The sequence below is a fragment of the Alosa sapidissima genome, chromosome 4 (assembly GCF_018492685.1).
Source record: "Alosa sapidissima isolate fAloSap1 chromosome 4, fAloSap1.pri, whole genome shotgun sequence".
In the NCBI taxonomy this organism is placed as follows: domain Eukaryota; kingdom Metazoa; phylum Chordata; class Actinopteri; order Clupeiformes; family Clupeidae; genus Alosa; species Alosa sapidissima.
Window position 1 is genome coordinate 25,406,231 of NC_055960.1, and position 13,704 is coordinate 25,419,934.

General features: G+C 42.9%; 1 protein-coding gene across 2 annotated transcripts in view; it reads left to right on the forward strand.

Annotated features, from left to right (window-relative positions):
• The window catches only part of LOC121706685 (retinoic acid receptor gamma-A-like), a 66,226-nt gene extending 53,265 nt beyond the window's left edge, over nucleotides 1-12,961 (forward strand). For both annotated transcript variants that reach the window (XM_042088623.1, XM_042088624.1), the window contains 6 exons: nucleotides 420-583; nucleotides 873-1,049; nucleotides 1,423-1,627; nucleotides 1,885-2,043; nucleotides 2,460-5,636; nucleotides 12,924-12,961. In XM_042088623.1, coding sequence (XP_041944557.1) covers nucleotides 420-583; nucleotides 873-1,049; nucleotides 1,423-1,627; nucleotides 1,885-2,043; nucleotides 2,460-2,806 — 1,052 coding nt within the window. In that variant the 3' untranslated portion in view covers nucleotides 2,807-5,636; nucleotides 12,924-12,961. The remainder of the gene's footprint in view (nucleotides 1-419; nucleotides 584-872; nucleotides 1,050-1,422; nucleotides 1,628-1,884; nucleotides 2,044-2,459; nucleotides 5,637-12,923) is intronic.
• Nucleotides 12,962-13,704: the final 743 nt, after the last annotated feature.

Consider the following 13,704-nt stretch of genomic DNA (forward strand, 5'->3'; position numbering starts at 1 on the left):
TGTCTAATTTCCCTCCAGCCACAGATCCTCTCATTAAGGCAAACAAACCGGCCTTAATGGAAAATAAGCTCTTTCCATTTCCAAGGAGGTGGCCCAATGGCATATGTCATGCAAACCAACTGACAAACAGAACCACTGAGCAAATAGTCCGCTTTGCACTCTGTTATTTACTATTTCAGTCGAAAATTCCACTGACTGCTCATTGTAGCCTTTTCTCTGTGGTAGCTTATGAAGTAATGCCTCAAGAATGCTCCCACCACTGTTGTCCTTATTGGTATTAGAACACCCCCTTGTGTTGATCAATGGTAACAACATATATGCAGTGTATCATAGATAAGATTTCTGGTCTTGCATGTGAAATATCTGACCCCCCCCCCCCCCTTTCTCTGTCTCTTTCTCTCTCTGTCTCTCTCTCTCAGCTGTGAGGAATGACAGGAATAAGAAGAAGAAGGACATTAAGGAGGAGGTGGTGCTTCCGGAGAGCTATGAGTTGAGTGGAGAACTGGAGGAGCTGGTCAACAAAGTTAGCAAGGCCCACCAGGAGACTTTCCCCTCACTCGGCCAGCTGGGCAAATACACTACTGTAAGAGACACACATAGCGACACACACACACGCACACACACACACACACACACACACACTCACATTTATGTACATACATGTTCCAAAGACAAATTTAATCATGCACATGTTGTGAATACAATTGGAAACACAAACATAATATGGGATACAAAGACATAGAGGTGAAACGATCAAATATGAATGAATAAAAAACGTAAAACCTAAAACTTCAAAGAACCTACTATTCTGACGTAACCTCGGTTTCTCTCTCTCTCTCTCTGTCTGTCGTGCCTCTCTCTGGTCTGATCAGAACTCTAGTGCGGACACCAGAGTGCAGCTGGATCTGGGGCTGTGGGACAAGTTCAGTGAGCTCTCCACCAAGTGCATAATCAAGATCGTAGAGTTTGCCAAACGCTTGCCCGGATTCACCACTCTCACCATCGCTGATCAAATCACCCTGCTCAAATCAGCATGCCTAGATATCCTGGTGAGATATCCCGGAATACCACACACACACACACACACACACACACACACACACACGGCTGGTCATAGCCACACACATGCACTGAATGTCTTAATTACAGATCATGATGCTCTGCACTCAAAACTACCTCAAGAAACACCATAGCAGCCTCAGGCATACCACAAGCTCTCATTTCCATGAGGAATTGGCATTTATCGTTTATCCTCTCATTCTCTCTTCTGATCTTTTCCCATCTTATCCTTCTCCTCTATTCTACTGTTTTCTTTTTCTTTTCCTTTGTGATATACTCACTGTTTCTTTCTCTCTCTCTCTCTCTCTCTGTCTCTGCCTTTCTTTCCTCTCCCCCTCTCCTCCCCTCCTCTCCTCCTCTCAGATGCTGCGTATCTGCACGCGCTACACTCCAGAGCAGGACACCATGACCTTCTCAGATGGGCTAACGCTCAACCGCACACAAATGCACAACGCTGGCTTCGGCCCCCTCACTGACCTAGTGTTTGCATTTGCCGGGCAACTGCTGCCCCTGGAGATGGACGACACAGAGACAGGCCTCCTCAGTGCCATCTGCCTGATCTGTGGAGGTAAGAAGATGGACGTGTGTGTGTGTGTGTGTGTGTGCTTGTGTGTGTGTGTGTGTGTGTGTGTGTGTGTGTGTGTGTGTGTGTAATTTATCTGTGATTTGTATTTGTTTTTCCATTATCTCCAATTGATGACTGATTGGATTAAGTTGTACTCAGAGGTTATATTTCTCTGTCTATGACTGGCCACTGGGTGACTCTTCATGCCTTGTCTGTGATCGGTCACTGATTCCTGCTGCTCTGTCTGTGATTGGCTGCAGACCGTATGGACCTGGAGGAGCCAGAGCGTGTCGACCGGCTGCAAGAACCGCTGCTAGAGGCACTGAAGCTGTACGCTCGTCGCCGCCGCCCCAACAAACCCCACATGTTCCCACGCATGCTCATGAAGGTTACTGACCTCAGAGGCATCAGCACCAAAGGTACACACATATGCACACACTTTTACATACATAGAGACACACACACACATACAGTAGATACACTCAGGCACCCCAATGAAGTTACCCACAGACACATAGCTACACACACACATACTGTATATAGACCTTATACTCATACACATGCTCACACACTCATCAACTGCAAGCACGCACACACACACACACACACACACACACACACACACACACACACACACACACACACACACATACACACATAGACACACACATACACACACATAAACCCAGACACCCTTTTAAGTTACATATATACATGCATACAGACCACATAACCGCACACACATATGGAAGCAAAGAAAGAGTGGAGTAAAAGAGTAAAAAAAACACAGAATGAATGTCCTACGTTGTGTGTGTGTGTGTGTGTGTGTCTGCAGGAGCCGAGCGAGCCGTCACGCTGAAGACGGAGATCCCCGGCCCCATGCCGCCTCTAATCCGCGAGATGCTGGAGAACCCAGAAGTGTTCGAGGAGGCCGCAGAGGCCGCCAGGGCGGCTGAGAGTGCCAGCGGGGCCTCCACTGCCTCAGCCTCCACCCAGCCACCCCCCGCCATCCAGGCCATCAAGCGCGAGCGCGAGGAAGAGGAATCGACCCTGGAGGAGGAGGACGATGATGAAGAGGATGGGGACGAGGACAGAGAGCGAGGAGGGGACAGCGACGACGAGGCCTGGGGCCTAACGCCGCCTGACCCCACGAGGAAAGGCGCCACAGGTCGAGCCCAGTGAGGAGGGGGAAAACCAAGAGAGATGGAGAGATAGAGAGAAGAGGAAGAAGAGAGAGAAAGGGAAAGAGGAAGAGTACAGCATCTCTATCGACTGTCTGAACTCCTTTACAAACTGCAGCAGTATGCAACCCTTTGGTGTCTTATTTATCTTAGTGCTTGAGGGGTGCATACTTGAAAATACACACACACACACACACACACACACACACACACACACACACACACACACACACACACACACACACATAAACGTGCACACACACACACATGAATTTCTCTGCACTCTATGCATACGGGAACAGGCCCATCTCAACAGATAAGCCAACCAGCTGGGGTCGGTTGTCCTTGGAGACGGACACATGCTTGAGATCATAAGCTAGTGTACTTAAAAAGAATCAAAGTTATGAAAGCACTACACATGTCCACCTCTGGACTAGAACGAATCAGAGGAGACAGAGCAGAAAAAAGACACTACAGTGCCATACCAATCACTGTGCTTGGTAATAAATGTGGCGAGGGATTTTGTTTACTCCGTAAAGAAAATGCAAAAAAAAAGAAACACACACTTAATAGGTGCTTTCACCTTTGATGTGTGTGAGGGGAGAAAAAAACTCAAATACCCAATCCAGCAAGTTTTGAGAAACAGAAATGTAATAATGATAAAGCACCATCTTCCACCGGTGTTCTTGGAAACAACTGTTATTTTATTTGACATTTTGTATTGTCTCATCTTTCTAATGGTATATATAAGCCTTTATATATAATACTGCTTTTGCATATGTTCATTTTTATGTGTTTTGTTTTCCTTTTTTTCATTTTGTTGCTCCAGACATTTGAATATGTATGTACACCTCTCCCATGTGCAGATACATGATTTTAAAGTTTCGTGACAGACCGTCATCCTTCCTTTCAAATCTCCCAAACTTCTAATTAATTAAACTATTTACAGAAACCAAGTTAATGTAGGGCCATTCTATACTCCCTACTCACCTCCTATTGGTGGAGCTCATTGTAAACATTTTCCAGATGATACATTTAATATTGGGACCACAAATATGTTCATATGCACACTGCCTTCCCTGTTTCCCGGCACACATAAACATACTGTTCCGTTTTCACACACACATCTTACCCGTTTAAATACAGTACTGCCCTTGTTAATATGTGTGTGATAGCAGTCAGATAGCAGGCCAAATGTTTGACTCAGGGCATCATTCCAAGGACCAAATCTCACCTGACTGGTGATCACGCCTCTATCACACTCTCCATGGATACCATAAGCTCTAGCACCAAGCATCACCAAGCCATTACTTGTGTTATCTCAAAGAGGCGCTTTAATTTTAGCTGCATCCTTTGGCCAAGATGGAGGGGAGAAAAGGGAGGTGGTGTGGTTGATAGTGCCTCGGAATGGAAAGGCATACAACAGCAATATTCAGAGACATAACCATCTTTAGGCACTTGTCCATCAAAACAATATGGAATGAGTTTTTTGAAAAGTGCTGGACAGTGTAGTGCTAGATAAGCAAGTGTGGATGTGTTCTGCGAATTTCAGCTTACATTGGCATCACCACATTTACATGTAGGAGTCCGAGTTCCTTTTCCCTGGTCTAACTGTTACAAATGTATGTTTCCATTGTTGCATTCCTGAAACATCTCAGTGTGCGCCTTTGATTAGCGTGGTAGTCTTGTTGCCGTGATGTCCTCACTCTCGCTTTAAGCCCTGTTGGGATCCATGTGTCTCTGGGGCCAGCACCTCATGAGGGACGAGAAGGCATGGCGGTTATGAGCTCAGTCTATTTATTGTTCTTATTTATTCTCGATTCCTCAGCTTGTACTTAACCAGTTCTCTTGAGGTGGACTTCATACTAAACCAGATTGTGCTGTCGCTTCCCTCACCTGACAGTTCTCTTTACTAGTATGGTGAGAGTTACATCCAAAAAAAAAACAGACTAAGCCTTCTACTTGTGTAAGACAACACACCAAGAGCTGATGTCCATGTAATACACAATATAGACAAAAGTACTGAGGCTTCTGCTAAAACTAGACTAGCGAGCCAGGCCCTCTTGACCAACATCACTGCCTGACCTCCCAAATGCCCTTCTGAATTAATGGGCAAACATTTCCACAACCACTCTAAAATCTTGTGGAAATCCTTCCCAGAAACAGTGGAAGCCATTACAGGGGGGGGGCTATTACAGCACCATATTAATACCTATGTATTTAGAATGGGATGCCATTAAAATTCCTGTGGATGTAATGGCAGGCGTCCCAATGCTTTGTCTATACAGTGTATCTGTCAAATGACAAAGAAATCACATTACATGTATCCCAGTTCATACAAATGCCCAGACGCCCAGTACAATGAGAGGTCTGTTGTGGACACGATGCAGTGTAACTTTTAGGCCACTTGTGTCACTCTTCCTACCCTACAGAGCTCAGGCAAAGAATGATTTTAAAAACACACGGGTGGTTGCTGATCAGGTCTGTACAGTATAGACTGCAGCCATCCACATGGTTTATGCATCAAGGATATGCATGCACTGATGTCAGGTGGTTTGACAGGGTATCTTTGGCCTGCAGTCTCTTCAGGTATTAAATACGTCCAAGAGTGGCTTAGAAAAACATGGAGAATACACAGTTAAGAGTTGACTGTTGTCTGTCCCTAAGTGTAGTTGTCGTCGGGTATTGTAACATTCATTGGGTCAGGACCACAGGAGTCAAGTGCTATGCGAAAATGTGTTATAAGTTGTCTGCTTTCAATATGAACCACCTCCTGTCTGTACAATTCAAGAAGCCATTGTGTGTGTGTGTGTGTGTGTGTGTTTGTGTGTGTGCGCGCGCGCATGCATGCAAGCATGTGCCTATGTTTGTGCGTGTCTGCATATGTGTGGGTGAATGTATGTATCTGTATGCACAAATGTTCATTTTCTCAAAATATGATGAAAACCATATGTTGGGAAACACAGCCATACCTCTCCAACAGACAAAGTCAAATATCAGGTGCTGAGACAGAAAGACATAGCAATGTAATAGCAATAATTTCGACAGCATGAACTTTTAGCTTTAGCTTTAATCTTGTTCTGGAACAGGCAGACCTGTTTCAACGTAGCAGAGAGCCTACAGCACTGGAGTGGTAATGAGGGCCCAGGATATATGAAACATATATTGCATATCTATAGTAGTTACACATAGCATTTGATCTGAAGAGAGCGACACGTATATGTACAATTAGTCAATCATGTTGTTTTCTCATTCGGAGACCCAAAGCATTTATTGAGACAGGACATATAGGCCTATTTGATAGAGGTTTAGTAGTTGACATTTAGTAGATGTGAATTTGGACTTTTAATCCATCTCGGATGTGTCGTATGTACCATTTTTATGAAGAATCTCAACATTTGGTGACTTGGAATGTGTACATTTCTCAATGCACGTCCTCCTCACATCTTATTATTTCTTGTGCATCTGTGTTATTATTTTTAAGCTTGATGACTATGTTTGGGTCTACATAATGGGTTAGAATTTCATAATAGAATGTATCATGCTATTATTTTATGTCTGTATAGTCTTTGTGTTGAATTTGCTATAACAGTGTAACTCTTAATGTACCTTTGATGTTATTGTTTGTTGAAAGAAAGAGAGAAAATCAGACAGATATCCAAATTCAGGGAATTAATAAAAAAAAAACAGCCTTATAGATCTCATGAAAGATCTCGTTACATCCCCTATTTGAATTTACACTAGGCTATTGAAAAAGAAAAGTAATATTTTTTGACCTAAATTTTGATGGCTCGCTGTTTCTGTATGTCTCTTTTCCATACTGTTGTTTTGTTCCGTTTTTTGTTTTTGTGTGCCTTGAAACATCAATGATAAAGGGCTTCTCTTTTGCACAGAGGTCGTGGAAAGCTAATGCATCACCTGGCATGTTAGACTAAGTGGACATGTAGGCTACTTGGAAAGAACAAGACGTTTTATGCTCATGCTTTACTCATTTCTTGAATCAAGCCAAATACATTTTTCTATTACATTTACTCAATTGTTGAAAGCTCTGTTTTGATTTGTTGTTGCTGTTTTTTTTTTTTTTTTTTTTTTTTCAAATATCATTTTATAAAGAAATTTCTTGTTCAGATCTGAGCGTTTCGAGCGTCATCTTTCCATACAACCATAATGGTGGTGGCTTTTTGTCACAAGGGGGCAGTGTTTTGCCATGTTAGCCTACTGTAAACTAAAACTCACCGCCTCGCCGGTCGGAAGTGGATCCTAGGGTCTCCTCCTAGGTTGGTTAGGAGCATGGTTCTAGGTACACCATCCGAAGTTGCAGTCGTACTTGGTTACAGTAGCCTATCCTGAATGACATCCATTGCTGAAGCGAAATCACACCACGACTCTTTAAAGTAGCCTAGCCTAAAAACCCAGGTGAGCTTTCCCAATTCCCAGATAAATAGCTCACGAAGTTCTATGGGAGAGAGAGGGATGTATGTTTCATTGGTATTAATGGTATTCTCAGTGCTAAATGGTTTAATGAAAGTTACGCATCTTCTGTAGTTTTACCCCTTCACGTGCAGTAGGCAATAGTTAAGTAGCCTAGCCACAGCACCAATAGTCCGCGAGCTCAATATAACCAGTTTCATATTACAATTTTAGCGGGTTTTTCTCTATTGCATGGTTAACCGGGTCAAGATTTCTTTTATTTTAACTCTAAGCGATTTTTCGGTGAATGAAATATGCAATTGGCTAACCACATGCGTTGTTGCCAAATCAGCCTATCAAACTGATATTTTAGGTAGGCCCTTAGGCCTAGCCGCCGATTCAGATGCCGTTAACTCAGCTCTCGTGCTCGTCGCCAAGCCACTCCAACCTAGCTTATCAGTGTGTGTGATTCAGGCTTCAAGTTAATTCTTCTGGTTTTCACTTCTTTAATATAGTTAACTGATATTGTAGGCCTAATGTCACTTAAGTAGGCCTATTACTTTACTACTTTATTACTGAGTAGCCTACCAATTGTTTTCTTATATTCAATTTAAATTTAAGGGCCTCCTCCACCAATTCCAACTGATACTCTTCATGGTTGGTATCAACCCTCAGAACAGCTTCATTAAATTTTGGAGGGAAGGACATGCTTAATTCAGGTAAGTATTGTACATGTTACACCCAGGCACACAGGACATTGAGAATATAAGACCTGCCCTTTTGAAGAAATATGCTGTCTTCTCCAGTGAGATTATGCCTACAAATTGCATCCCAAATAATATATTTTATACCAAAACATGCCTCAGCTTATCCTGATAAAGTCACCACCAAGACGTGGAATGGATATAATTTTTTTTTATATAGCTTTTATTATTGGCATGAGTAATTGTGGGAGGACCAACATGGGTGGTAGTAGGCTACCTTTCCTTCATTTGGCAAAGTGCATGCATGTGGAAATTTGCTGTTTAGTGGAGTAGAGGGAATGATGTATTGCATAAGCAATCAATCTAAGGCTTGACAGTTTTACAAGCTGACATGACCAAGCAGTCTTTGGACATGGTCAAGTTCATGTTCAGAGTGACATAAGGAATTGCCTATTGAATTATCAAGCTATAGGAATTGCTGGTAGAATTTTTGACACCTTGCATACTGATGTTTAGTAGTTGACTTGTACAAATATCAGAAGCACAGGTACACCACAATTGACACAAGGCTTCAGTCCAGTCCTGAAAGGTGGGTCCTAGCATGTTCTTACCACACTTGGCCACAGAGCTTTTCACAAGTGGTGTTTGCCAATACAACTTTCCCAGGACAGGCCCTTGCCACAAAAGAGAAGCCTATTTGAGGTTTAACTCTCTCTCATATCTCTCATACCAGTGCAGAGTGGCAAAGAAATATGAGAAAGGGTCGAGTAGCACAATTCCAGCACTTCTTGGGCTTTCCTTTCATGTGCCGTGTCACAAGCTTACAACTCTAGCCTTCTTCTGAACTATTTTGTGTGTCCTTGACTTTGGCTGTTACCATCCAACCACCCCACCAATGCCAACACGGAACTGTGAACCAGGAGAGCCTCCTGCTGGCGTATTGTTGAAGTGTGTGTGTGAACAACACAGACCATTCTGTAGCCATGGGTAAATGGCAATAGTTAAACAGTCCTTCTTTGTTTAACCTCATTCAGAAGGTCTGTTGGAAAGTTGAAGGGGGCATAGTGGTTGGGCCGAGCCATTGGAACTTCTAACTAAATGAAATTGATTGACAATAGAATTATTATTCCATGAAGTTAAAAGTAGTGTGATCTGTGATTGTCTGGCTCTGACAGGGCCGTTTGCTAATGTTTTCTGCAGTGTTGCAGTGCCTCCTGCAGTATGGTTATGTTGTTGCATGAGTCCTTATAGGCTGTGCATCACATAAGGTAGTTATAACTTACTCCTGCTGAGAAACTGGACAGTGGATGATGAAATAGTTCTTGATTGCTTGATGTTTATGATGTGTTTCATCATAAACTCTCCAGTTTCTCATCAGGAGCAAATTTGAAATCAAGAACTGGATCCTGACTCAAAAAAGGAGCCTTTACTGATCAATTCAGTTTTTTTCTTTGCTGACATTGTCCATACTTGACATTACAGCAGATTGGCTTTATATTGCATTGATTGCAAGAATGGTTGGCTTATAAAGCCAATCTCCATCTTCAGGAGCACGGAAGGTAGGCAGGGATAGCCAATTTTGTATTGCTGTTAAGCTCAACTCTCATCCACCTTTTGCCAGGAAGGAGGCCTGCACCTTTACAGAGAAAGTGAATATGGGCTGTTTTCCAGAGGAAACAAACCACACATTCCGATTCAACAGCTTTCTGATTTGTGGTCGTGGCTTGGCCTCTTCCTTGCTGTGGTTTTGAGATTTACCCTGATATATTTATTGTATACTGGATGAAGAAAAAGGCCTGGTAAGTGTGACCATTTCAGCAAGATGGTGACACGGCTCACAAAGAAAATAAAACAAAATTATAAAAAAAAAAACAGTGGCTTTGTGACAGTAAATCTGAAAAGAGTCCTCAAATAGAAAAGATGGCAGCTTGTACCTGTGCATGTACATAAGATTTCACCAACACAAAATGGATGGTTTCAGAGGAAAATGTGTGACTTATACCTCCTTTTATTCTCAGACACTTGTACTCTTCCATCACAGCCGGGCAGATCTGGCCCAGAACCGGCCCACGTTAGGTGCACCTGCTGAGGCAGCAGTCGTGGCTTGCGCTCTCCTCAATCTCGTTGAGTTACAGTGGGAAATAACTTTTACGGAAGAAGTTTGGGGAATCCGTTGGCTTTTCATTTGCATGCTGTGGACTGGAGAGTGTGTCATTGTTGCAGTCAGGTAGACAGGCTTGCTGGCTTCTGTTTCGCCGCACATTCATCAGCTTGTCAATGAGTAATTTGGACTGTGACGAGAATTTTTATTTTTTATTTTCATGGCTTCTCGAGTCTAGCTGCGCTGTGATTCATTGAGCTATCAACATCAAAAATGGAAAAGGAAAATGCAGTTGCCACTGGTAGGCGAGGTAATTTCATTCCTGAGCTGTGTATTGTTTAACATAGTTCAATCCCTCTTGCCTAGTCAAAAGTGTGTGTGTGTGTATGTTAGAGAATGCTTGACATGCCTGTGTATGTATGTGTACACACACACACACACACACACACACACATACACACAGGTCTATATCAACATGCTGCCACTCACATTGATGCCCTCATACTTCTTATCAACAGAGTACACACACCTGCCCTTGCTCTTTTTTCTTCATTTATACACACACACACACACACACGTGTCACAGGTCGCATTGCCTTCCTTTCCTGAGTGATGAATGTATTTTGTTCGCGTGGTCATTTTTAGTAATAGGCCGAGAGAAAGCGTGCCGTAAAGCCGGATGGGACTCTGCTAATTAAATGATTGCCATAATTAACGTTCATTAAACGGAGATCGATAAAGCGGCGCAAGGATTAAAACAAGGTCCATACATTATACACTGTTTTACAAGGGAGCTTTTAACGACCCCATATATCCCGACCTGCGGCGAAGCGCGTTACCATGGCTACGCAGGCGGGGTGGCGAGGGCTTTAAAGAGGCAGTGCCGTATATCTCATTCCCCTGTTTTATGCGCTTCTGTCTTCATTTATATTTGATCTGCCTTCGGCTCCCTGGAATGACTCTCCCCAGATATAAAACCACAGGGATAGAGAGGGAGGCAGGGGGAGAGATAGAGGTAGAGGGGGAAGGCTGAAAATGAGAGGAATTTGGTCAGGGTGAGTGTCTAGGTTCTTATAGATTCTTCTAGAATTCTTGAACCACTAGATTCTAATTTTTAGTAATACATAGGCCTAAATCATATTGGCTTTGGCAGGTGAGGGCACATGGAAGGAAGTGTGGCTAGGTCACCGAGATCTGCTGTTCAGTTGTTTCTCCTTTTCTCCTTAAATGGCAGTCTGATGAGCTTTGTTGCCAAATGTGGTTGTCATGCCCAGTTTTAGTCTGACCTTGCCAGCCCAAATCTCAAAACTCTCAACTCCTTTTTCAGCATGAGATTTACTGATCTGGAAACCCTCTGTTCGGAATCCCTTTAGCACAGTACCTTGTAATATGTTACGCTTTGGAGCTGGTCTGGTTCAAATTTAGCCTAGTTTCTCTTCAGAAATCACCCATGTGAGGTTTGTGAAATGATATCGGACTTCTCTGAATGTAGTGAAATATTAATATATGTAAATATCAAATGTAAATAATATATAACGTAAATATAACGTAATTAGTAAATGTTTTTAAGCTGTGTTGTGATTTAGGAAGATGGACATCTCGTGGTGCCATTGAATTGGCTTAATAAGTTGTTAATAAATGGCCTATCCATAATGAAGGTAACTATAATCTGGAGGATAAGCGAGTTTGTTGAGATGGTGCTCATGAGTACAACTTGCAGTTTAAAGATGATTAATTTCCCAGAAGCCATATAAGTGCTGATAAAATGCTTGTTCCACTACTAGGATGAAGGTGTATTTATTAGTCCTGCAACTAAAATGAATCAACAACAAGCTATAACACCATGACCAACTACATCAAACCAAAATTGATACTTCACATATCATTTAAGTGTGTCTGCAAATGCATGAGATCATGAGGAAATGAGCGGTGGTGTGAGAGTCTGTAGACAGCACAAAAGAAACATGAAAACCCATCCATTAAAGCCTATCGGACACATTGATGGTTGCATTTTACCCAATTACCCTGGCCTTCTCCCCAAACAGTGACACATTGTTGGTAAAATGTGTCCTCCACCACTATTCTTGATTCAGCGGAAGAGAGAGAGAGAGAGAGAAAGAGAGTGAGAGATAAAAAAAAAAAAGATTAAAAAGGAGAAGACACGGTTTGTCGGAATACCCATTGGTTGGATTGGTGGCAGAAGGGCGAGGGCCAAGGTCAGGCAGCCTGTTCTGGGGGAGGTGGAGGAAGGGCAGAGAGAGAGAGAGAGAGCAGGATGATGGTGGGGAGAGGCAAAGAGATGGAGCGATAGTTGTAGACTCCGGGGTCTTCTCGCATCTCCTCCATTTCTAATTAAAAGTAGGGTAGGGGCAGAGGGACATCAATCCCCTACTGATTCCTCCGTTAAGGGTTTAGGGGAGGCCATAAAAACGGCCATGCGCCTTCATCGATTTCATAATGAGAGAGCGAGGGAGGGGGGAAGAAGAGAAAGGTAAAGGAGGAGAACAAGAGAAGGGTGATGAGAGAGAGAGAGGAGGGGAGAGGAGAAATGGAAGAGATAGAGGAGGGTAGAGGAGGAATGGAAGATGCTGTGAAAGGCATGGGGAGAAGGGAGGAAAAATATGAGTTATGAAAATAGAATTAAATTGAGTCCATCTTCCACAAATGAAACAAGATTCATGAGAGAGACTGTGTGTGTGTGTGTGTGTGGGGTGAGGTGATTTGGTGAGAGAGTGGAGAACAAAGAAGGAGCATACTTGCATGCTGCATATATGCAGCAGGCATCAGCCTAGTGTTTTTAACATAGAGTGAAACCCATTCTACATGAACGCAAACTGGGAACGGAAATAAATGAATGAGACAAAGGAAGGGAGGATATGTGTGTAAGAATGAGGGAGGAAAAGGTGTGTGTGTGTGTGTGTGAGTGTGAGTGCGTGCGTGCCAGAGTGCATTGTGGAGTATTTATATTCAAGGCAAATATATGCATATTTGACTGTGCTCTCTTTTGCAAAGTCAAAAAGGTGAAGCCTCGGTTGGATGAGCGCCATTGCTCACTCCACTTTTAATTTGGATGACTGTTTGGGGGACATATTTCCAAAGTGAAAGAAAAAGTGTTTGAATTTGTGCGCACATGTACAGTATGTGTGTGCATTCATTTGAAAGAGAGAGGGAGAGAGAAAGAGAAAAGAAAGTGATTGAGCGATTCAGAAAGCGAAATGGGGAGAGAGATGGAGGAGAGCTGAGGAGTGCTGAGGGAAGAGTGCGTGGGCTCAGGCAGATGGGCAGACACCCGTCTGTCTCTCTGATGCATGGCCCCCTCACAGTGATTCCGCGCGATACAGAATGGGTGTCCGTTTCTTTTATCGACGGCTGTAAACGTAACTGCACAGACACATACCAATTGGTAAACAGACAACATTTTATTACCAAGACTCAAAGTGAGTAAAAATACACTTAAGGACACACACATCCAAGGAACTGCATGTGATATAGTTTAAATGTATAAGTCACTAATGCATTTCTTTATACATGATGCACTTAAATGTCTAACTCAACATGCAAACACTCATCACACTAATCTATATTGCACTTCAATTCAACTACTGGAAAATCAGACATTAATAATAAAAATGTCTCTTTGTTCAATCCTGAGTTAAATAGATAGGCAGGGAACATTCAGAAAAC